The sequence below is a fragment of the Anabrus simplex genome, chromosome 1, assembly GCF_040414725.1.
Source record: "Anabrus simplex isolate iqAnaSimp1 chromosome 1, ASM4041472v1, whole genome shotgun sequence".
Lineage (NCBI taxonomy): Eukaryota > Metazoa > Arthropoda > Insecta > Orthoptera > Tettigoniidae > Anabrus > Anabrus simplex.
In genome coordinates, this window is record NC_090265.1 from 1,549,746,564 (window position 1) to 1,549,772,119 (window position 25,556).

General features: G+C 38.9%; 1 protein-coding gene across 2 annotated transcripts in view; it reads right to left on the reverse strand.

Annotated features, from left to right (window-relative positions):
* Positions 1–25,556, reverse strand: part of bif (bifocal) — a 540,366-nt gene that overhangs the window by 32,775 nt on the left and 482,035 nt on the right. The window contains exon 4 of one of the 2 annotated variants that reach the window (XM_067138091.2): positions 4,310–4,558. The exons of the other annotated variant lie outside the window; for it this stretch is intronic. Within the exon in view, the coding sequence (XP_066994192.2) occupies positions 4,326–4,558 (233 nt within the window). The 3' untranslated portion in view covers positions 4,310–4,325. The remainder of the gene's footprint in view (positions 1–4,309; positions 4,559–25,556) is intronic. 2 annotated transcript variants of the gene reach the window in all.

Genomic DNA, 25,556 nt, shown 5'->3' on the forward strand with positions numbered 1-25,556 from the left:
AGGATCCATCACCCCACAAACTCAGAACGAAAGAAAAGCATTTCTTTGGCACAATCAATGTAAACATCCTTTTGAAAGTTGGTAAATAAAAGGAACTAATCAAAGTACTTGATGAATATAAGATCAAAGTTCTAGCGGTCCAAGAAACAAGATTTATTTCAGATGAAGTGTCGGCTATTGGAAACTACACAATACTGAAAGGATGGCCAGCTATCAAAGTTAAGAAGTCAGAGAAAACCAAGAATCCAGTGTTAATACTCGGGACAACCTTCTTTATTCACAACTCTATAACAGAATCTATAGTAGACTTCAGATCTTCATCTCCCAGACTGTCTGTACTAACTCTCAAAAGTGGAAACATTGTACTCCATCTTCAATGTTCATGCTCCAATTAATGAAGATAACAGAAAGAATCCAGAGAAAGTAGAAGAATTTTGGTCACAACTTGAAGAACTGTTCAGAACCCCAGAAGAATGTGTCAAGATCTTGATGGGAGATTTTAATGCTCAGATTGGAAAAGAGAAAAAATTTCAAAACATTGTTGGAACATACACAGCTCACCAAAGGACAAGCAGAAATGGTGAAAGACTGATAGATGTTTGTGAATCATTTGGCATGAAAATAATGTCCACTCAATTCAAGAGAGCCCCCAAGCGGATGATGAAATGGCGATCACTTAACTCCATGTTAGGAGAATTCCAAATTGACCATGTAGCGACCAACAGCCCGAAGGAAATAATGAATGTCAGAGTGCAAAAAGGTGCTAATTTTGATTCTGACCACTATCTAACAAGGATAAAAGTGAAGCCCACACCTTGTAACCGTAGAAAGAAACCCCTCAGAATACAGAAGTACAGAATTGAAGAACTCAAAGTCAGCAAAGAAATAGTAGTGAAATATCAGAAAGAACTCAACACGTTGGAGTCCTATGAGTGGGACAAAATGGCTCGAAAGATTCAGGAAGCAGCGAAACAAACAATTTTTCTTGCTAAGAAGAAGAAACATCCATGGTGGAACGATGAGTGTGAAGATGCTCTACGAAGACGATCAGAAGCTTGGAACAGGTGGAACTCCAACAAACAGAACTTCAAAGAATTTAAGATCCACAGGAAAAGGACAGCAAAGGTGTTCAAGAGTGCCAAAAGAAGATTAGAAAGAGACCAGCTGAGAGAGATAGAAGAGAATTTCAAGAAAAACAACACCAGGAACTTCTATCAGACGTTTAAGACAAAACTTCAAGGTTACTCGTCACCCAACATTTGTTTCAAAAATGATCAAGGTAAGCTGACTCTGAGCAACAAACAGAACTGTGAACACTTGGCTAAATATTTCAAAGAACTGCTCAACTGTGATCCACCTCAAGAAAAACTGACGTTCCAGAAACCAGAAAGTACACAGCATGAATCACCCCGCAAGATAAGGACGAAATAAAGGAGATCATCAAAAGCTTGAAAAATAACAAAGCATCTGGCAAGGACTCAATTGTTGCTGAACTTCTGAAATATGCAGGGGATAACTTCCTGGAACAACTTGAAACACTCTTTCAACAGATCTGGTCCACAAGAGAGATCCCAGAAGAATGGAGGGAGGCTATCATCCACCCCCTGCACAAAAAAGGAGACAGAACGAATGTCAATAACTATAGAGGGATATCACTTTTGCCAGTAACCTACAAGATACTTTCTATAGCACTCAAGCATAGGATAGAAGGACATATAGATAAACAATTAGGAGAATATCAAGCTGGCTTTCAAAAGGGGTGGTCCTGTGCGGAACAGATTTTTACCATTACGACCTTAATCAAAACTAAGACATTAGCAACAGATAAGAAAGTGATAATGACATTCGTGGATTTCAAAAAAGCATACGACTCCATAGACCGGGACACACTAATGGAAGTGCTTAAGGAATTTGGAATAGACAATAAGACAACAACCTTGATTCATTAAACACTAAAAAACACTCGATCGCAGGTAAAATTTTTAGAACTGTCAGAGCCCTTTGAAATCAAAACAGGTTTGAGACAAGGAGATGGCCTCTCTCCAATTATGTTCAACTGTGTTTTAGAGAAAGTTATCAGGGAATGGCGAAAAGAAATGAGCAAATTCAACTTTCCAAATGGAATTAGATTAGGTCACAAGAGAACTGGGCTTAAATTTGAATGCCTCGCATCTGCAGATGATGTAGTCTTTTTTGCAGAGAATCTGCAAATTGCAACTAAGCAGATTGAAGTCCTCAAAGAAACAGCAGACAAAACAGGATTGCAAATATCTTTTGAGAAGACGGAGTACATGAACATAAATACCACTGACCCAACCTGGACAATGAGGACGAAGTACGGTGACATCAAAAGAGCTACAAAATTCAAGTACCTGGGAGAGATTTTGACTCCAAACATGAATGAGAAAGCAGCAATTCAAGAACGTGCAAGAAAGATGGAAACTGTTTAGATTATGTCAGAACACCTACAAATCTAAGTCACTCTCCTACCAGGCCAAATTCAAGCACTACAGCACGATAGTCAAATCTGGATGTTTATACGCAGCTGAGACAATAGGCATGAAGGGACACTCAGATTTGGAAAAGAAAGAAAGGAGGTTCCTTAGAAAGATTCTTGGACCCATAAAATCATCAGACAAGTTTATGTTTCGCATGAGACCAAACCGAGAACTATACCAACAATATGAAAACACCACCACAATAAAAAAGAGGAGATTGACGTTCTACGGACATATTAAAAGGATGGGATCAGAGAGACTCGCCAACAGGATCCTCACTTTCCAGGAGAACAGGAAGACACAAGTCTCATGGGTAAAAGAAGTCCACCGAGATTTAGAAAAATGTGGGATCATGGCAGAAGACATAACAAACAGAAAAATCTTCAGGCAGAGAGTTGCGGAGGTGAAGGACCTAGCTGATGAGAAAACGAGGAAGAATAGAGTATTCTCGGCAGAAGAACAAGCACAAGCAAGCCAACGGATGAAGGAATACTGGCGAAAGAGGATGGAGAAAGAACTTGAGAAAGCAATGGAAGTTGCGTAATCGCAGCCCATAGATGGCTGAAGCGAAAAGAATAATAATAATAATAATAATAATAATAATAATAATAATAATAATAATAATAATAATAATAATAATGAAATGTTGTATGGCTTTTAGTGCCGGGATATCCCAAGACGGCTTCGGCTCGCCAGGTGCAGGTCTTTCTATTTGACACCCGTAGGTGACCTGCGCGTCGTGATGAGGATGAAATGATGATGAAGACAACACATACACCCAGCCCCCGTGCCATTGGAATTAACCAATTAAGGTTAAAATCCCCGACCCGGCCGGGAATCGAACCCGGGACCCTCTGAACCGAAGGCCAGTATGTTGACCGTTCAGCCAATGAGTAGGACATAATAATAATAATAATAAATTAAAAGGGTGAAATATCCTCAATTAAAGCAAACAGTAACTTCTCATTGTTTCATAAAAGATTATTCCATTTTGCAGCTTGACCACATCTTTCCGGAAAATGAATTATTATTATTATTATTATTATTATTATTATTATTATTATTATTATTATTATTATTATTAATCTTCAAGGTAAGGGGAAACACTATTCATTAAAATTTACAAAAAAGTTTGTTATATTGATGTATTATAAAGATATCATATGCACGGTCTTTCCATACCATAATGTGAATATAAACAGTTGGAGCAAGCACATTCCTTGCTCCTTCATGTAAGTATATTGACATGAAAAAAAAAAAATGCAACATTTAAGCAATTTTTTGTCCACAGGGAACCAAGGAGGGAAAAGAACAAATATGAAGAAAATGCAAATATACAATTAAATTTTGCTAATCATAAACTCCTAAATAACAATTTTTTCATAATGCTGCTTAGTTAAGACAATAACTAAATACAACAGATCATTCTGTTTTCAGGTTGTATAAACTAAAAAACCAAACCCATTGGTACTACAACCCTTGAAGGGCCTTGGCCTACCAAGCGACCGCTGCTCAGCCCGAAGGCCTGCAGATTATGAGGTGTCGTGTGGTCAGCACGACGAATCCTCTCGGCCGTTATTCTTGGCTTTCTAGACCGGGGTTGTATAAACTAGAAAAAGAAATTATGTTATATCATTCTATGTGATTATGTAATGAATAATATTTCAACAGATCATCATATTTTGTACTGAATGTTTAAATTCTACACTATTTTGATGTTCACCAAGTTTTCATATAATATTTATATTGAGAGAGAGAGAGAGAGAGAAAGAGAGAAAGAGAAAGAGACTGAATATCACCTATTACTGTACCTGCGAATTACACCTTTCAGAAGAGCAGGTCTGCTGCTGTCTCAGCACTCCATGCCACAGTTTCACTATCCTCAGCGGGCTTCAAGTATTCCTCCTCTGAAGTGTTGGAGGACGTATTGGCAGTGGCAGTATCTTGGCTAGGAGCAGGAGTTGGGGCAGGACTGGGAGTAGACCGTGTCACACCCAGCTGGAATCCCTCACCACCCAAGTGGACTTTGCTGGGGGTGTAGCTAGCAAGACTACTCCCACCTGAAGTGGACAAGGGACAACTACCAGGGTTAACAAGCAAAGCATACAGGGGTGCAACATACACATATAGCACATTTATAAGCACCCTTCCACTATTAAAAACAATCTTGCAGTATAGCATATTGTATCTGAGAACCGGCAGACATTTTGAAATAATTCTGTTTAACACCACAAACTTATCAGCAATGTGATTGACAATATTGTTTCCCAGATTCTAAAATGTTAGGCTGTAGCAGTGTTCTAACAGAAAAATAAAATGTACTGATTGTATTTTTATAGTCTTCCTAAAATAAGACTAATCAACATAAATAAGTTTATTGCATTGATATTAACCATGCAGTAGTTGAAGAGACTTCATACTGTGTTATCTTATCATGCGATTTACAGTGGTTGAGTTCTTTTACTGCTTTTCATCATCACTTCTCACGGATAATATTTAAGTACTCTGAATTTATTTTTGACATGTAATGGATGTGTATAAAAGGCTAAACAAACTGGGATTCTGACAGTAGGTAACAGCTGAGCAAAGAAAGTGGTGAAATAGATCACTGTATTGATATTACCAGTGTATAAAAATACTGAATGTTACTGAATGGGTGTCAACAATGGAAAATGTAAAGCACATCTGAGAAATATCTCTTTCCAAAGTTAAATGCTGCATGTGGAATATATTCTTATGGAAATGAGCTGCCATACCAGCTTTGTGATTTACTAATACTGTATAACTTGCTTTTAGACAAGTTTCCAAAAAGATATGTTGGTGAACATTATGAAACATGTTTATCAAAATAATACTGACGCCAATACAAATAAGTATATAACCAACGAAGAACCACCAGCCTGGTCCAGTAGTAAGCATTGCAAACTACTATCAAGGAGTTGTGGGTCGAATTCCTGGCCCTGCTATAAATTCAAGACTGACCTAATCTGGAATGGGGATAGTGGGTTCACTCAACCAACTACCACAAGTGCCATAACTCAGAATTTGTCTCTGATGGCTGCTCTTATTACATAGTAGGTGCTAATAAGTTAATTTATTACTTGTAATAGTAGGTGCTATCTCTACTCTGAGCACCATTTACTAGACTTGTCAGCAAATGTTCATGGTTGGCAATAAGGTTGCAGCCAACAACCATGCTAATAGAATTGTCATCCACGACAGTACTATAAGCCGTATAGACCCTGGCTTCTCTTATCCTCCAATGGTGGATCCATTATTCTCCCATGTAACCAATTCCTCCTCCATTTGCCTTACTACTCTATGAATTACAATTAATTCTATGATATGTAAAATATTTGACTACAGATTCTCCTCTACACAATGGAAAAGGAAAGCCAATGGATACCAACAATTACATGGAACTTGCCTGTTAAGGTTTAACAAAAAAAAATCTATTTAATTTGCAAGAACCAAATTTTAGACAATGAGCATGATAAAATTAAAGAAACTTTTAAGCAACTTCTACTATCATCTTGACCTGAAATAGCAGGAAAATAATTTCAGATAAGTTATTAACAAATGCTAGTCAAGTACATATTTACCTTTATAATAATTTGCAAACACTATAGTAAACTAATCACCTAAACTTGCAAATGGTGAAAGTTTTAAACAATTCAGTTAACGACGTGAGAAACCAAAACTGCCAATAATACTGAAAATATATTTTCCTTTGGTACAGGAAGAAACTTGGTAAAGAAGTAACCTAAAATCACTTAAACAGAAACTGATGGGACATTAAAAAATAAAAAATATCACTATAAGAAATGAATCTCCAACACAAGAATATAAATACTACACAATAATTCTGAAAGGTAGCCAAAGAACAGTTTTGTCAAAAATAATAGGCTTCAACTATTCTACAAAGCCATTAAATTGATGAATATTTGTTTATATTTAATGTACGTAAGGCAATATCCCAGTTCCAACCTAGTTAGGGAAATAAAGAGAACAACTTCTACAATTATTACTGAACAATGGAGGAAAAGTACACTTCTAGAGTGAAAGTAAATTCACATTTTCACATTTCACAAGGTGGTGCAACTCTTTTCAGGCATATACATATCTGACAGTCCGGGAATCAAACCTGGGCCTCAGAAAACTGCAACCAATAGTGCAAATTTTTATGCAAAGGAGGAGGAGCAGTATAGTTCTTACAAATGTAGTATAACATCATGCACGCCAAAACTTGTCTCGAAACTCCAGTGGCAACCCGATTTGCCATGAGAAGACCACATGCCAAAAAATAGTCATTAATTTCAACGGCAAGGGATTAGAACAAAACAAGAACACACTGAAAAACCTTGCAGACTGTAAAGGATTTTTGCAACATTACAGCTTTATTCTTATGTTGTCCATCTTGTATATACTGTACAAGAAACTGTAACAAACGAAGCAATATAATTTGATCATACTACGGTTCATGGTGTGGGTTACTATAGTCATGTCCTAGTTAGTGAACCCAGGGGCAATGGCTGAGTGGCCTAGTATGTGGTCCTGAGAGTTGAGATACAAGTTGCATGAAATGGGAGCAAACATCTTGGACATATTCTGAGTCATGCACCTCTTTGTGGTCAGGTGCCTAGGACTATACATTCCACCAGTGGCTCTAACCCGTTAAGAGGAGAGATCCTCACTGGGACTATGTGTAAGTAGGGTACGCATCCTGATTTACAGAATTTTCACTGTGAGCATGCTCAGAACATTTTAAGTAGCTATGGGGATCTATGGGAACAGAATCACACGACGGGCGAGGGACTCCTTGGAAACAACCTGATGAACAAAATGGAATTTGACGGGGAGCTATCAAGATTAATGGGGCTTATGGAAGAAGGAAGGAAAGAAAGAAAGAAAGAAAGAAAGAAAGAAAAAAAGAAAGAAAGAAAGAAAGAACTGGCTGGGTCTGCAAAGACAATGCATCTGGATATCTTAGGAGTTATGATGATGATGATGATGATGATGATGATGATGATGATGATTATTTGGGTAAGGGGAGAACTGGGAAGAAACAGAAGATTATAAAGTGTTCTTGATGGGTGTTAAAAAGGGGAGGGCAGTGTGTGGGGAAGGACTATTCATCAGGAATGCATGCAACACAGTTTCTGTTAGGCATGGAAATCAGCAAATGATATGGATAGATTCAGTAGGTGGAGGAATTAGGATGAGAATTGTCTCAGTGTATTCATCATAAGGGTGCATATGAGCAGGAAGTTTATAAGTTTTATGAAGCACTGAGTGAAATCATAGTCAGGATCAACAGCAAGGACAGGATTGTGTTAATGCAAATTTTAATGTCACAGTTAGAAATAGAACTGAAGGATATGGCAAGATGATGAGTAAATGAGTGGAAGATATAGAAGCTAACAGGAATGGGAAGCACTTACTAGACTTCGGTGCTAGTATGGGATTACCAGTTACAAATGCTATCTTCAAACAGAAGGCTATTCACCACTAGAGACGGGAGGGTAGGGGTACCAGCTCTACAACAGACTTTTTTTTTTTTTTTTTTTGCTAGTTGCTTTACGTCGCTCCGACACAAATAGGTCTTATGGCGACGATGGGACAGGAAAGGGCTAGGAGTGGGAAGGAAGCGGCTGTGGCCTTAATTAAGGTACAGCCCCAGCATTTGCCTGGTGTGAAAATGGGAAACCACGGAAAACCATTTTCAGGGCTGCCGACAGTGGGGTTCGAACCTACTATCTCCCGAATACTGGATACTGGCCGCACTTAAGCGACTGCAAGACTATTTCTTACCAGACTTTGAAGTCAGGAAATCTGTTGGGGATGTGTGGGTTTTCTGGGGAATTGTCGATGATGGGGACCATTATCTGATCTGCAGTGAACTAAGTATCTCTAGGCAGGGATAGAGAAAATGAAATCTGTCTGCAGACGAATAAGGGTGGAAAATCTCCAGGACGAGGAAATTAGAAGTACATGGATACGATTAATGAAAAGTTCTTAACAATGGACAATATGCAGGTTCAGGATACAGGAACAGAATGGGTGGCATACAGGGATGCTGTAGTAGAAACAACAAGGGAGTGCCTAGGAACAACTGTGTGTAAAGATGGGAAAAAGCGCACATATTGGTGGAACGATGAAGTGAGCAGCTTGTCAACATAAAAGGAAGGCGTATCAGAAATGGTTCCAATCAAGGACTGGTGCAGTCAGGGAATTGTACGCATATGGAAGAAACGGAAAGAAAACAAACAATTGCTGAACCCAAGAAGTTACGGGAAGATTGCGGTAATAAACTGTGAAGGCTACGTAAAGCAGCAGGGAAACCCTTCTGGACAGCAATAAAAATCTTGGAAAGGGTGGGAAAAAGGAAATGAATAGTGATTTGTGTTAAACAGGCAAACTCATAATAGATCCCAGGGAATCACTGGACAGGTGGAGGGAATATTTTGAAAATCTTCTCAACGTAAAAGGAAATCTTTCTGGTGATGACGCAAATAACCAAGCTCATGGGGAGGAGGACAATGATGACGGTGAAATCATATTTGAAGAAGTAGAAAAGATGGTAAATAAATAAACTTCGTCAGAAAGCAGCAAGAATAGATGAAATTAGACCTGAAATGATGAAATATAACGGGGAGGCAGGAATAAAATAGCTTCCTGGAATGTTAGTAACGTACATTCTGATTGGATGAAAGTGTAATTGCACCTATCCATAAGCAAGGGAACAGGCAGGACTGCAGCAACTATTGACGTACTTCACTGATCAGTATACCACGCAAAGTGTTCACTGGCATCTTGGAAGAGAGGATGCAACCCGTGGTTGAAAGTGTGGTTTCGGACCGCAGAGGGGCTGTCATGATCAAATTTCCAGTATGCGCCAAATAACTGAAAAATGCTCTAACAGGAATAGACAAGTTATATTTATGTTCATAGATCTAGAGAACACATAAAACAGAATACTGAAAGAAAAGAACTTTGCCACACTGGGAGACTATGGGATTAAGGGTAGATGATTAAAATCAATCAAAGGCAATTATGTTGACAATTGGGCTGCACTGGGAATTGATGACAGAATGAGTTCTTGGTTCAAGGTACTTACAGGGGTTAGCCAAGGCAGTAATCTTTCCCTTTTGTTCATAGTTTACATGGACCAACTACAGAAATATTAAGTGGCTGGAAGGGATTCAGTTAGGTGAAAATATCGTAAGCAGTTTGGCCTATGCCGAGGACTTGATCTTAATGGCAGATTATACCAAAAGCCTGCAGTCTACTATCTTGGAACTTGAAAATAGGTGCACTGAGTATATGATGTGATAACTAGCTTTTTTTTAAATTCTTTTTTTTTTTTTTTTGCTAGTGGCTTTACGTTGCACTGACACAGATAGGTTTTATGGCGACGATGGGATAGGAAAGGCCTAGGAGTTGGAAGGAAGTGGCAGTGGCCTTAATTACGGCCAAGCCCCAGCATTTGCCTGGTGTGAAAATGGGAAACCACGGAAAACCACCTTCAGGGCTGCCGACAGTGGGATTCGAATCCGCTATTCCCCAGATCCAAGCTCACAGCCACGCTCCGCTAACCACACGGCCAACTCACCCGGTGTGATAACTAGCCTTTCTAAGAATGAACTGATGTAAATAGGTAAAAAATCTAAGAGAACTGAACTTCAGGTTGGGAACAGAAAGCTGAAACAGGTAGATAATTTCAAGTATTTAGGATGTGTGTTCTCCCAGGATTGTAGTATAGTGAGATTGAATCAAGGTGCAGTAAAGCTAATGCAGTGAATTTACATTTGTGATCAACAGTATTTTGTAAGCCAAGCACCAGGATGAAATTATCTTTATACCAGTCTGTTTTCAGACCAAATTTGCTTTATGAGAATGAAACATGGGTGGACTTTGAATATCTTATCATAAGTTAGGACATAAATGTAACGAGAATTGTTGCTGGTAGAAACAGGGTACTCAGAATGAGGAGATAAAGCTAGTTAGGAATGAACTCTATGCATGAAACTGTACGCATAAAGCAGATTCAGTGGTGGGGTCATGTGAGGCGAATGCAAGAGAATAGGTTGCCTAGGAGAATGATGGACTCTGTTATGGAGGGTAACAGAAGTAGAGGGAGACCAAGATCTTGATGGTTAGAAGCAGTTTAACAATTTAAAGATAAGAGGTATAGAACTAAATGAGGCCACAGAACTACCGTAGTTACAAATAGAAGATCGTGGCTGTGTTTAGTGAATTCATAGGAGCTTGCAGACTTAACACTTTAATGAAGATGTATATATGTATGTATGTATGTATGTATGTATGTATGTATGTATGTATGTATGATAATACCATTCAACCTCACTACAACTACCTAGCTGAATAAAAGCTGAATAAATTTATAGGTGCTCAACTATCCACATATTTAGAAATTTTGTACAGTTTGTAGTAATTTGAGATTTTTACAGTTTTACCATTATGAATGGTGCAGGGGCAGGGGTGCGGGGGTGAACAATATCGTAGGAGATAGCTCTACAATACGGATTTCAAATTCCACAATTAAGTTCCATTGTCAATAATATGGACAAAATACTAATCTATACCAAGGATTCCGTGCCTACAGGCCAAGGTCTCAGCTGAAATCTGGAAATACTGGGTGGAAGTGGTGATGGTGGAGAAGACTTCCGTCGCAAAACTGCAAGATATAAACCAAGCACAAAATTGCATTATCCCATTTCAGTTGTCCCCCATTGTACTTAATTTCATTTGAAATGTGTAAAATATGAGAAACTAGGGTCTGTAGAAAGCATCTGATGTGATAAGTCTGTTGTAGGTCTGAAATTGTCTTCACTGCAAATAAACATCAGGCATAGAAAAAATCTGTTGATAAACATACCAGTAGCTGCAATCTACTGTTCAATATTAATTTTCAGAAACCATTTAGACATTATTACACATTACGAGTCTCATTATGATAGCCGTATTGGAGTACAGAATGTAAAAGTTTCAAACAAATTTATTTAAAAACCATTTTTTTTTTTTTGCTAGGGGCTTTACGTCGCACCGACACAGATAGGTCTTATGGCGATGATGGGATAGGAAAGGCCTAGGAGTTGGAAGGAAGCGGCCGTGGCCTTAATTAAGGTACAGCCCCAGCATTTGCCTGGTGTGAAAATGGGAAACCACGGAAAACCATCTTCAGGGCTGCCGATAGTGGGTGGGAGGGGGGGAATTGAACTGGGTTTCTCATTAAAGTATAATACATGCTTTAATACAAGATAAAACAGTCATAAAATCTAGTTTGTGGAAAAAGCAATACTTAAATGCAAATAAAATTCAATAATGAACTTGTCATAGTATTGTATGTGCATGGAATGAATACTAGTGTTCATCTAAAAAAGTACATGGTAGTTATTTGTAGAACGAGACAGTCATAATGATCTGACATACATTTGGATTGTACAGATTGTTTGACGTTAATGAAGCGTGGATTAATTAAAACTGTTGAAAAATAAATCTTCGAGCATTGTTGACTGAGAATCAGGTACGTAGAATACAGTAGAGTTGTTGACTCCAAGTGGTTGTGTAATAAGGTCAAAAGGCGCTTGAAGCATCAGTATAGAAGTGTTGTCTCCTAATAGAATAATCTTTGTAATAGATTGTAGTCGTGAGCTGTCTAGCATAGATTCAACAAATAGGGTGTTCAATAAAGCCTTAGATGTGGGAGAATTCACAATGTAGCGTGTGTTGAAAACTGAAATGTGTAAGAAAATAAATTTAAGTTTTGAAGCATACAGAACATTCTATTAATGAGTGGAAGTTTAACGATGCTTACTCCTAGTGTTGACAGAGAGGTGACTAGTCTTGTTGGTTGTTTGAGACGATCTGGCAGTTGTTATTCTACTGCTACGTGTATTGTAGGGGTGTGCATGTGAAGGCGGAGAATGAGTCAGGAGAGGGGAGGTAGGCGGAGCATTGAGGACATTAGGAGTAGGCGGAGGGGGTGTGGCGTGAATCGGTGACTTGGGAATGGCTACTATTGCGTTATGGAAATTGCTGACGTGTTTATAATTACATATTTTCCTGAAATTATTTGTATTTATGTTGAAGACTGAGTAATTTAGGGATTTGTTCAATTAATGCGCTATTTATGTCAAGAACATCGTTTAGATTACTGTTAATGTTATAATGCTGGTCTAGAAAAATGTTAAGCGTTTTCAAACTCGGTCATCAGTTTACTCTTGTTGACGTGTTTTATAATATGAAGGTCTAGATCAATCGTGGTAAAGTTATGGCCAGTATCCTTCATATGATTGCTCATGGCAGAATATTTTCTATGTTTTGAAGCATTGTAATGTTCCAAGTATCTAGTTTTGAAACTGCGTCCGGTTTGTCCTATGTACATAAAGTTACACTGGGCGCGCTTGAGTCTATATATTCCGGAATTCGAAAATTTATTGTGTATTGAATTTACGGTATTGGAGTTTAAAATATATTACGATTCGTGTTACGAGTTTTATACCTTTACTGACCCGGTTATATAGCGTATAACCAATCCGCTTCCGCTTATAATTCAATAGGAATGTAACTCTACATTTCGTATTTATATGTATTGAATAGGTTTAACTAACTTATTTATCATTTCAATTTAATTCCTCCAGTAAGTCGTCCTCAAGGCCTCAAGCATGAGCAGGAGCATTGCCTGTAACTAGCAAGTCTTTGAGCAGCAGATTATTTTCTGAAAGGTATTTCTTCACTACAGGACCAAAGACCTCGCTCATCCATTCAACAAAAGAACAGAGGGGAGGGGAAAACGTAGGCAAACGTGACGCTCGTATTGTGGAACCTCACTCGCTTATCAAGTTACATTTTATTTAAAATGTTTGCTCATCTTGCAAAATACTCGTAAACCAAGTTACTCGCATTCCAAGGTTTCACTGTATAATGTGTCCTAGGGGCAACCCTATAATTAAGGAAGTTATAATACATAAATAAAGTTAGAAAAGGGGGTATAATAAAAGCAAAATGAATGAATGAATGAATGAATGAATGAATGAATGAATGAATACACTTCTATCCCAGTCACAGATGACCACCAACCGTGGAAGAGACTACCTGTCCACTGCAATCATCACAATCACATCCAACTATACTTGAATGCATGAAGACAACGAACAGGGTCGTCCAGTGATGGATGACCACTAACTGGGAGAGAGAACATCCGTCCATCGCAATCATTGTAATCATATGCAAGAGTATAGTTATTTTTTGAACATACAAAATGTATTTTTACTACGTATGAGTGAACAAAAACCGCAAACAGAGCACACCCCTACCACCAAAGTCATGGATAACCACCAAAGGAGTGAGGGTGGAGAAAGGAGAACACCCGCCTGCCGCAATCATTGCACTCACATGCAATCAGTATTACTAATTTTGGGAAATATCAAACATATTTTACGACATATAACCGATGAAAACAATGAACGAACATCCCCCTCCCCCAGTCACGGATGACCACCAACACGGGGGAGAGATCATCAGACCATCGCAATCATATGCCACTGGTATAAAAACAAATGTGTAACTAGTGTTCAGAAATAAGTTCACATTCTATGGAGTTTGCTTGGTAAATTTTCAACCACTCTGTATAATAATTACTAATTACGACACTGGAAAATACTTGCAAAACCTTAATCAAGATAAAACTGTTATAGCTACACAACTTTTTTCACATTCCATTGTAGCAAGTACCAATCCAAGTGTTGCAAAGATAAAAAATTCACAAAGTGTCAACAAGGCAATCCATAGTCTAGACTTATCAATGTTGAAAGACAACAGAGACATTCTGGCTTACCCTGCAGGACACTGATTGTTATGTGTAGTTGATTGACAATGGTATTTACTTCACTGTAAAAGACACACTGTTCTCTATTCTTAACATAATCAATGAACCAGTTTAAGGCAATACCTCTAGCTTGCGCTGCTTCTAATTTCTTGGTCAGAAGATCTCATGATCAACAGTATCAAATTCTTTTCTCAGGTCAGTAAATAATCCCAAGGTTAGGTTTCCTGAGTCTCAAGCTTCTTGTAACATAATAATTGTATCTTTAGTTCCATTATTTGTACTGGAATTTGGTAGGAATCCGTAACTTCATTAGGACTTTACCCTACCTGAAGGATTTATTAACAAGTTGCATAATACAAGAAACAATGCTTGGAACTAATTTACTTATTCCATAAATGTCACAAGTCTTTTCAACTATTCTAAGCACTTATTTATTATCTGTAAGGTACAAAAACAATGAAGTGGGTGAGCTGTGTTCAATGTTAATAGATGCCATTCTTAATATCTTGGCAAGTAGTGTTTCACCAATATTGGCAAAACAGCAATTAAACATACCGTACCTGAAATTTCCACAGGATCTTTAACAACAACATTGGTGTATGTTTGGTTAATATGAATTTCTTTGTCATTACTGCTATTAGTGGTCAAAATTTCTTTTCCTATTGTCTGGGGTTACTTGTACTGTGTATCCTATTGACAAAAAAGTTTGGTGACCTTTCTGCAAAACAGTTTAGAATCTCTTACTAATTCCTCATGCATAATCTATGCCTAAGCTGTTATCGCATAAAGCTGGTTTTTGTGTTCAATTAGTGTTGTGAGTTTTGATATCATCCACGGGAATGTTGATTCATTACTCCTTAGGCTACCAATGAGACAGTTTGAATATAGTTATTTTCTATGTAGGCTATTAATATTACAGGTACCATTGGCAACAGTTAAGGGACTAGATGGCATTTGGCTGTGTTCTGGTTGTGATAAATCACTGATTTGAATAATAAAATTAGAATTAAAGAGTACCAGAAAATAGAACCCTGTGGCAAGTCATGTCAGTGTTTTCCAAGCTTGTAGGCCGCGGTCCAGGAGCATGTGATGATCCCGATTTTTCACCAAAGACTGCATTCGGCATTATCATGGGTTGCATCATGGGTTCCGACTGACTTCGATAGCAGTAAATTGAAACAAGAAATTAAGTGGTTCAACCTATTCAATACAAGTAAATAAGAAATGTAGTGTTACATTTTTATTTGGTTAAAAGTGGTACCGGTTTCGACGACCAATCTGGGTCATCATCAGCCGATTAAAAATACAAAAACAATGCATAGGAAAACAAAAAATTAAAGGATAAGTCTTTCACAAAAGCAGTTAAAGAAGCAATATATAAGACAATAGGGATTGAATCAGAGTAGTAGTAGGGCATTGTTTTTGTATTTTTAATTGGCTGATGACGACCCAGATTGGTAGTCGAAAGAATGTAACACTACATTTCTTATCTATATAAATAAAATTGTAATGTCCGTGTGTCTGTACATTGACAATTTCGGCGAAATTTCCATACAGCTATCCATTTCAGGTGTAATAATGACCATCTGCATATTTTTTAGTTTTGGTGTCAGTTTGTTTGTCTGTTTTTCTGTAACTCGAAAACTACTGGATATATTTCTACCAAACTTCATATTTAGAGTCCACCTGTCCTTGGGTAGGTTTCAGGGCAAATATTGTTTCTAAATCCCTGAAATGACTGGGGGTTTATACGAAACTGAAACCGTGATTTTGCACTCCCTCAAAATATCCACAACCAAACTTAATGAAAATTAATTTCTTAAGCTTTTTTCTCATGTGCATCATTTTGATACTAAGATTAATAAGGGAGACATCATTAATGGACCGTTTTTCGGTAAAAGTCCCACCAGACTTAACGCAAGAGTGGGTGCGTGTTATTTCTTACAAATTGAAAACTACTGAAATTTGAACCAAACTTTATATTTAGCATCCACCTGTCCAAGGGTAGGTTTTAAGGTCAATACCATTTCAAATTCCCGGAATGGACTGGGGTTTTATAGAGAACCGAAATGGTGATTTTACTCTTCCACAATATTTGTCTTCTATCTATATAAATAAAATCGAAACGACCGTGTCTCTGTACATTGCAAGTTATAAATCTCATTCCGTATTGACGGTTATCACTTTACAAAAGAAAATATTTTAAAATCCTCCTTATCAATACAAATCAACTCATCTGTTAGATGAAGCAAAGTCTAAGCACGTTTCAGCCTAATCTCAAGGCCATCTTCAGTAGCAGAACAGTAATTACATAATAAACAAATTAAAGATTGTAATGAAGTGAAGTGACAATGATCATGATTAGTGAATTAAAAAACATATTGAGGTATAAAGTCTTCTTGTCTAATAGATCGTTCTTGAATTGTCAATTAAAACTGTCAATTTTAACAGTCAGCAATTATTATTATTATTATTATTATTTACAAAAGAAAATATTTAAAAATCCTCCTGATCAATACAAATCAACTCATCTGTTAGATGAAGCAAAGTCTAAACATGTTTCAGCCTAATCTCAAGGCCATCTTCAGTAGCAGAACAGTAATTACATAATACACAAACAAATTAAAAATCGTAATGAAGTGAAGTAACAATGATCATGATTAGTGAATTAAAAAACATCTATTAGACGATATGACTTTAAACCTCAATATGTTTTTTAATTCACTAATCATGATCATTGTCACTTCACTTCATTACGATTTTTAATTTGTTTGTGTATTATGTCATTACTGTTCTGCTACTGAAGATGGCCTTGAGATTAGGCTGAAACATGTTTAGACTTTGCTTCATCTAACAGATGAGTTGATTTGTATTGATAAGGAGGATTTTTAAATATTTTCTTTTGTAAAGTCTCTGTACATTAACAATTTCGGCAAAATTTCCATACAGCTATCCATTTCAGGTGTAATAATGACCATCTGCATATTTTTTAGTTTTGGTGTCTGTCTGTCTGTTGTCTGTTTGTCTGTTTTTCTGTAACTCGAAAACTACTGGATATATTTCCACCAAACTTCATATTTAGAATCCACCTGTCCTTGGGTAGGCTTTAAGGCCAATATTGTTTCTAAATCCCTGAACTGATTGGGGGTTTATACGAAACCAAAACCGTGATTTTGCACTCCCACAAAATATACACAAACAAATTTAATAAAAATCTACCTGCCTTATTGGAAATCAGTTTCCAAACCTTTTTTCCTCTTGTGTATCATTTTGATACGAGGATTAATACGGGATACATTATTAACAGACCAATTTTTGGTACAAGTCCCACCGGACTTAACTGTATCATATTGCATGCCCCACCAATGGTAACCTTACTTTGTCGTGGTTGTATTTTTTTCCTAGTCAAATTATCCTGCGAGCTATGCCGGTGGAAGCTTAGCTCTGGTAAGCTCCCACCATGCTGGACAAGTTGACTGTGATGATTCAGACTAAACGGTCCTCCAGGTTGGGGGTTGGGCGTAGGGCTAACAACTCACTCCAAAAAAACACTTGTCATGAATCATAACGACAGAAGCTGGATGGATTCATTGGACAATGAAAATGGCAATGGAAAAGGACAAAAGATTTAAGGATTGCGACGTAGAATGTGCTGAGCCTCAATGGAGTCGGAACTGTAAGGAACATGCAGTACAGTATGTGTCTGGGAAATATATAGTGAATATAGATGCTCTGCAAGAAGGTGGACAGGGGTCGGGATGATGGATTTTAAAGAATGTGTTCTGTTCAATAGTGGGAACATAAACAGTACCTTTGGCACAGCATCGCTTAACACAAGAGGTATGATAAATTTCAATTCCGTGTAGCTCTTGACGAGGGCTGGAATTCGCAGAATACGTTCTGCTGGTCTTAAATACAAAGTGTCCGCTGTCAGTCTGACCTTCGGCAAGAGACAGATTCTTGAGTGTAGCTCACCGAAGTAGAAATATATTTGATAATAATTGTCGCCTGACAGATAAAGGCATTTCATATGCTTCGAACAGAAGAGCATCTGTTGGCAAGGATGTCATAGCACCGATATTCTTCTTCTTCTTCTTCTTCTTCTTCTTCTTCTTCTTCTTCTACATGGGCCCCTAAATATTAGTTCATAATTAGTGTTGACCTCTAAGATCTTTTGCAACCATGTTTTTTTGTTTTTTTTCATTCCCACCTAGATATACCTTCTCCCTCCACAAAGCTGCAGGTTGTTCTTATTGGGTCTTCTTGGATTTTTTCTCTCTCTTCACCTGGTAGTCCTAGAGCGGAGAGTCTGATTCTACACAGCACCTCACATTCAAAAAGTATGTGTTCAGCTGATTTCTCTGCTTCATTGCATTTCCTACATATATTGTCTCTTATTACTCCAATTCTATGTAGGTGTTTTTTCAGATGGCAGTGTCCTGTCAACAGTCCTACAACCCATCTTATATGTTCTCTGCTAAGTTTCAACAGTTCTTTAGTATGCTTCTTGTTTGGTCCTTTTATCAGCTCCTTTGCAAGCCTGCATCCTGGAGTATTTTTCCAGTTCTCCATTTGTTTCTTTTGTACCCTTTTTCCTATGTAGTGTCGGGCTTGTCCATAGGAAATCCCGCATACAGGTTCTGGGGCTACAAAATGTGTTTCTGCCCCTTTCCTGGCCAGATTATCTGCCTTTTCATTTCCTTCTATACCTGCATGCCCTGGTACCCATATTATTTTGACAATGATGTACTTCAGGAGAAGTGAATGGCAATATCAGACAATTCTGGATATTATCCGGACTGCTTCTAGTGCCTTAATGGCCGCTTGGCTGTCCGTAAAAATGTTCTTATTCCTATAGTTCATTTTCAGAATTTCTTCAAGACATGTTGTGATAACTCACTTCCGCTTGAAAGACTGTAGTGTGTTTGGTCAGGCTCATCTGGATTGATCTCTCAGGTCTTCCCCCCGTTGATCTCTCCTCCTGTGCCATCCACAGTCTTTGAACCATCAGTCCACCACACTATCTTCTTTTTCAGTATTCCATTTGTTGATATCCCAGTCTTCTTTTTTTATTATCTGAGTCTCAAACGGTTTTTCAAAGTTGTACTTTGGTATCATATGATCAGAAGGCATGTATAGAACTTCCTCTGTTATTACTCTGTTAATTTTACAGTGTCCTAGATTGGGTCTTTGTGCATTCCAGCACTCTGATTGTGCCAATCTATATGAACTCATTCTAGCCTGTCCTTTTATGAAATTGCATAGTGATGGGAGGTCTAGTAAAGTATTCAAGGCTTCTGTCAACGTACTTCTCATTGCCCCAGTTATGGCTGTGCATGCCATTCTCTGTAGGCTATCCAATCTACTACTGACTTTTCCTTGGCTTACTTTCTGCCACCAGATGATTGCAGCATAGGCCATCAACGGTCTAATGATCATTGTATATATTCACATTACCACTTAGGCCCCATGTCTTCCCAACGGTTCTTTTACATGCATACCGCAAGTTCTTGGCCCGGGTTATGTTCCTTTCTATATGTGGATTCCAGGTTAAATTTGTATCTAATACTACACCTAGGTGCAGTGCCTGTTCTTCTTCTATATGTATCTCTTGCCCAAAGAGCTTCAGTGATCTCTTTCCCTCTAATTTCCTCCTTCTTGTAAAAGGGACCAGAGTTCCCTTGTTCGGGTTGACTGATAGTTGTTCTTCTCAAGTTCTCCATAAGGTTAAGTGATCTTTGCAAGAGGTCCTGGATAACACTCATCACCTTACCTCGTACCACAATCACTAGGTCATCTGTGTATCCTTGTAACCTTGTTCGTTGACCATAGCTATGATTTTGTTCACCACGAGGTTCCACAGCAGAGGAGAAAAACTCCTCCCTGAGCACAGCCTCGGGTGGCCCTAACCAGCAGTGTTTCTTCAAACAGGGTTGCTTTTATCTTCTTTCCATCAAACATGGATTTAATCCATTTGACGACGGTTTTACTCACCTTGCTCTTTTCCAATGCTCTGATCATAGTCATAGGTTGTATTGCTGAAGGCTCCTTCTATATCTAGAAATGCTGCCAGTGCAATTTCCTTATATTTTAGGCTTTCCTCTAGTTTACAAACTGGTGGAGTGCTGCTTCCATGGATCTGCCAGGTCTATATGCAAACTGATTTTCATGTGATGATAAGTTCAGTTGCACAGTTCTTCTGATATATTTATCCAGAATTTTCTCCATTGCTTTCAGCATGAAGGAGGTTAAACATAATGGTTTGTATGCTTTGGCTTGGGTATAGTTGTCCTTCCAGGATTAGGTATGAATACTACTTTAGCTTCAGACTATGATTTCAGCACGTACCCTAAAGCTAAACTAGCTCTGAAAAGGTCCGTCAGGGCATTGATGAGTATCGAAAGTATCCCATCTGGCCCCGGAGCCTTTATAGGATGAAACGTGTCGGTTGCCCACTTTACATGTTTATGTTTTATTATTCTGTTGGCACATTTCCAATCTGCTCTTCGAGCTCCGGTCTCTGTTCCAACCGTTTCTTCTTCTGTCATCTTCTCAGCCTCAGGAAATTGATACGCCATTAGTATTTCCAGCGTGTCCCTCCACACCTGAGTAAATGACCCATCTGGTTTCTCCAGTGTCCCCACTTGATTTATATGGGTTGCTTTCAGAACCTTCTGGAGCTTTGCTGTTTCAGTATGTGATTCCACTTTCTCACAGAACAGTCTCCAAGATTTTCTTTTTGCTTTCCGTATCTCTAGGTTATACTCCGTGAGTTTCCTATGATATACGTCCCACATACCATTTCTAGATGATATTCTATACAACACTGACCTCCTTTTTCAATTTTGGCTAGTTTGTTGTTCCACCACCTTACGTTTTTGGTGTTTTTCTTTTCTCTAAGAGGACAGTTTTCATGAAATGAGTTTATAATGGTCTCTTCTTATAGTTCCACTGCCTCATCCAATTCTTTCTGTATCTGTCCCAGTTAGTTCTTTTTGGGTCTCTGTACATTTCAATCCCACATAGTCTCGCATCTATTGCAAATTGGATGTGTTGGTGGTCTGCCAATGATTGTTCCTCCAGCACCTTCTAGTCTTTAATAAAGTTTGCAATATGCGTAGTGCTTAGTATAATGACTATTACCTCCCTACGATTTTTATTTATAAATGTAGGCTTGTTTCCTAGGTTTAGTATCGTCAACTCAGTTCCAATAATAAACTCTAGTAAAGACTCACCTCTTGCATTGCAGTTCGTGCTGCCCCATGCCGTATGGTGTGAATTTGCATTTGCTCCAAGGACTAGGTGTTGGCCTTTCCTCTTTGCATTGCAAATTAGATTCTCAACTTCTTCTGATGGGGGCCGATTAGTTGAGTCATATGGGAGGTATGCAGAGCCTATGGTTATTTCTCTTCATCCCTCCCAATTTCCAAGTTTGGCCATGGTTAAGTCCCGTGAAAAGTGTTCCTGCAACATAAGACATTTTCATTTCCTGTTCACAAGAAGACAAGTTCTGGGTATTTCCGATGTTGTATCGTACATCAGCTTACTTCCAGATTCCGACAGTCCTGGTACTATGCCCTTGACTATACATGGCTCTTGAATAAGGGCCACGTCAATAGCCTCGGACTTAAACTTCATGGCGAAATTGGCCACAGCTGCTTTTTTTATGCTGAAGATTGACCTGAAGGACCTTCAGCTCCATCTTTATCAACGTTGGGTTTAGATTTTCCCCTGATGACTTGAAACTTGTTCTGCCCAAGTCTGAGCTTAGCCTTAAGGCTTCTCTTTTTGAGCTCTTCAAAGTCTCTTTCACCAAGGGCTAAAACGATTGTCCTTCCTGTCTTGTCGACTGAAGTGGCATTCAGCACTCTCCACTCTCGTGTTAGAAGTTTGGTATTGTGCTGATTGATTCTGACTGCAGTCTGCTCGACTGGACCTTCTGTTGCCATTTCTTGTTTTGAGTCGGCGACAGCCTGTCCAATTGGGACTTCTGTCTCCATTTTTACATCTTGGGCTTGCTCCCGGATCTGCTCTACTGGAGCTTCCTTGACTTCCCTTGATGTCGAAGTTTTTAAAATTGGTTCTTTATAAGCATCCATATTTCAATCAATCGTAAGGTTTTTGCCCCTTCTAGGGTCCTGAGCGTCATTCTCACCATGCGTGGTGAGACATACAGCAGACATTATCCTCCCGCAACTCAGGCTCTCCACAGCAGAGACCACGCCCCTCAGTCGTCCATCCAGCGGTCCACCCCTGGCCCGAACCCAGACAGGTGTGTTCCCGCTTCAGTAGGCCTACTCACGTGGTCTCCACTTGGCATTATCATGACTGAGTTCACAGCCATGACTTTCCCCCTAGGTTGGGATTGCCCCTTCCCAACCTGCGGCTTGTCCAGGCCACATAGAGTAAGTGATGTGTTGGTTCCAGCACCCTGCAGTGCGACTTCACCTCAATCACCAGCCCGACTTCACCTGAACCAGCGTATAACCTATGTGGAGGAACCCTGGGTGCCTTTCTAGCATGTGTGGGCAAGGCCTCCACTTCCAAGCCTTGACTTGGGCTAGTAACAATTCATAGCACCGATACATAACCTAATCATTCAATACTGTAATACGTCTAACTTACGAACAGTTGATTGCGATTAATTTGCGAAGAAGATACTGCCGTAGTCTAAAATTGGTCGTATTAGAGCTTTATACGTATTAGTAGAATGGCTAGATCTGCTCTCCACCAAGTACGTGTGATAACCCCAAAAACATTCAATACACGACTGGTCTTTATGACATGCTTAATGTGTTTATTCCATTTAAACTTGCTGTCCAGAAATAGCCACAAATATTTAGAATGCGATTTTAATGGGAATGAATATGGGCTGAGGAATATAGGTGGTGTAATAACAGTCATGCGTTTTTGTGCGAAAATCACTATTGATGACGTAGCTTAAAGTAGTGCGAGTCCTGTTTCTACAGTCCAAGTTGCCAGTGTTTTTGCTACATCATTCAGCCGTAGCCGGGTTACCCAAAAACATGGGGAATAAGTGTATGTATATATTCGTACAGACATCGTCAGCATATTGTGGAACATTTATAGCAGAAATCCAGCATTTAACAATATTAAATGAAGATTGCGAGCCTCCGTGGCTCAGGTGGAAGCGTGCCGGCCTCTCACTGCTGGGTTCCGTGGTTCAGATTCTGGTAACTCCGTGCGAGATTTTTTTGCTAGTTGCTTTATGTCGCACCGACACAGATAGGTCTTATGGCGACGATGGGACAGGGAAGGGCTAGGAGTGAGAAGGAAGCGGTCGTGGCCTTAAGGTACAGCCCCAGCATTTGCCTGGTGTGAAAATGGGAAACCACGGAAAACCATCTTCAGGGCTGCCAACAGTTGGGTTCGAACCTACTATCTCCCGAACACTGGATACTGGCCGCACTTAAGCGGCTGCAGCTATCGAGCTCGGTCCATGTAAGATTTGTGCTGGACAAAGCGGAGGTGGGACAGGTTTTTCTCTGTGTACTCAGGTTTTTCCCTTCATCTTTCATTCCAGCAACACTCTCTAATATCATTAGATTTCCTCCATCAGTCATTAATCATTACCCCATAACAGTATTTGTTGTTTCAATAAATGTGTTTCTTCAATATGAAACCATTTGGATCCTGTACCGAAACCAAGAGTTTTAACAGTTGAAGACTTATGGTCTTTTATCAAAACCAAAATGAACTACAGATTTTGAAATGGACGCAGAGACTGACAAGACTCCAGATTATGATGGACGACTTGGGTGTGAACAGCAAAAAGCTGCAGGTCCTGCATTGAAACATTAAGTAGCTACTCAGTCCAGTGGAGAGAAACCATATTAACCCAGCTGTATCTCAATAAAGGGAAATGATGATGATGATGATGACGACGACGACGACGACGATTGTACCAGGAGGTACATCTCAACACCGCACATTTAAAAGAAGTGCCTTAAGGAACGCTATCTATTGAACAAATCTTGAAACAGCTAGTGCATGAAGTTGGGACATTTATCAGAAGATGTCACTACTAAATAACAGAGGAATATGTTATTTTAAACTCTCCTAAATTGACTGGATTTCTTTGTTTTGTTTTGGTGTATCACAAGTTTGCACTTTTCTCCATAGATGTCTCTACTAGAGAACTGAGGTCATGCACTCTGGTGCAAAGTGGAATAATTAGAGATTTTTTTTTTAAATTTTTTTTTGCTAGGGGCTTTACGTCGCACCGACACAGATAGGTCTTACGGCAACGATGGGATAGGAAAGGCTTAGGAGTTGGAAGGAAGCGGCCGTGGCCTTAATTAAGTTACAGCCCCAGCATTTGCCTGGTGTGAAAATGGGAAACCACGGAAAACCATTTTCAGGGCTGCCGATAGTGGGATTCGAACCTACTATCTCCCGGATGCAAATTAGAGATTTAAAGAAATTTTGTGTTTATAGGTTTTCTGAACTGAATTGACTTTCATTATGTGTGGTACTTGAAGGTTTGCAACACTTCCTTCTCATCCCACCAGCTTTTGAGTCTGGCCAATGGCAAATTTTCTGTATTTATTTTTTCAGCCAAACCTTCTTGGGAGAGGGTGTGGCCGGATGTAGTTCAGAGCCTTCTCGAAACCTCCTCTTGGGTATAAAAGCTGCGACTTTTTCAAGTTAACTTGTCTTATTGATCATCGAACTTCTGAGTGTGTGTGTTAAAACAGAAGGTGGGGGCATCTATCTTCAGGCAGAACATCAACTAAGGTAATGGCCAACAGTTTTTCCATCAAAGTAGTATCTCTGCAAGCTGACCCGAGGGGAAGGTTCTAATCTTTAACTACGTAACCACCAATTCTCTAAAAATGTAAATTTTTATCCTTTCCAAGTAAAACTTCATGCAAGTCCTACAGATTTAAACTGTAAATCGGGGATAGAGAGTGTACCTGACTACCCTTCAATTTATCTTGAGGTGACTACGATTTTGTAACTGTTTTTCTTCTGTAAATTACTATTAACTTGTTCTTCTAGTCACCTCAATAGTGTGGGATTAGCCTCTGCATCATTGGGCGTAAGCCCAAGTAGTGTTTTAAACTTGGTTTTCTAGGAACGCCAGTGTATGCCTCCACACATTCTTGAGTTTGGGCCAGTAACTTAACCTGTTCCTTTTAACGAAGGCCCAGCAGAATGAGTATTAGGTACCCTGGTGTCAACTA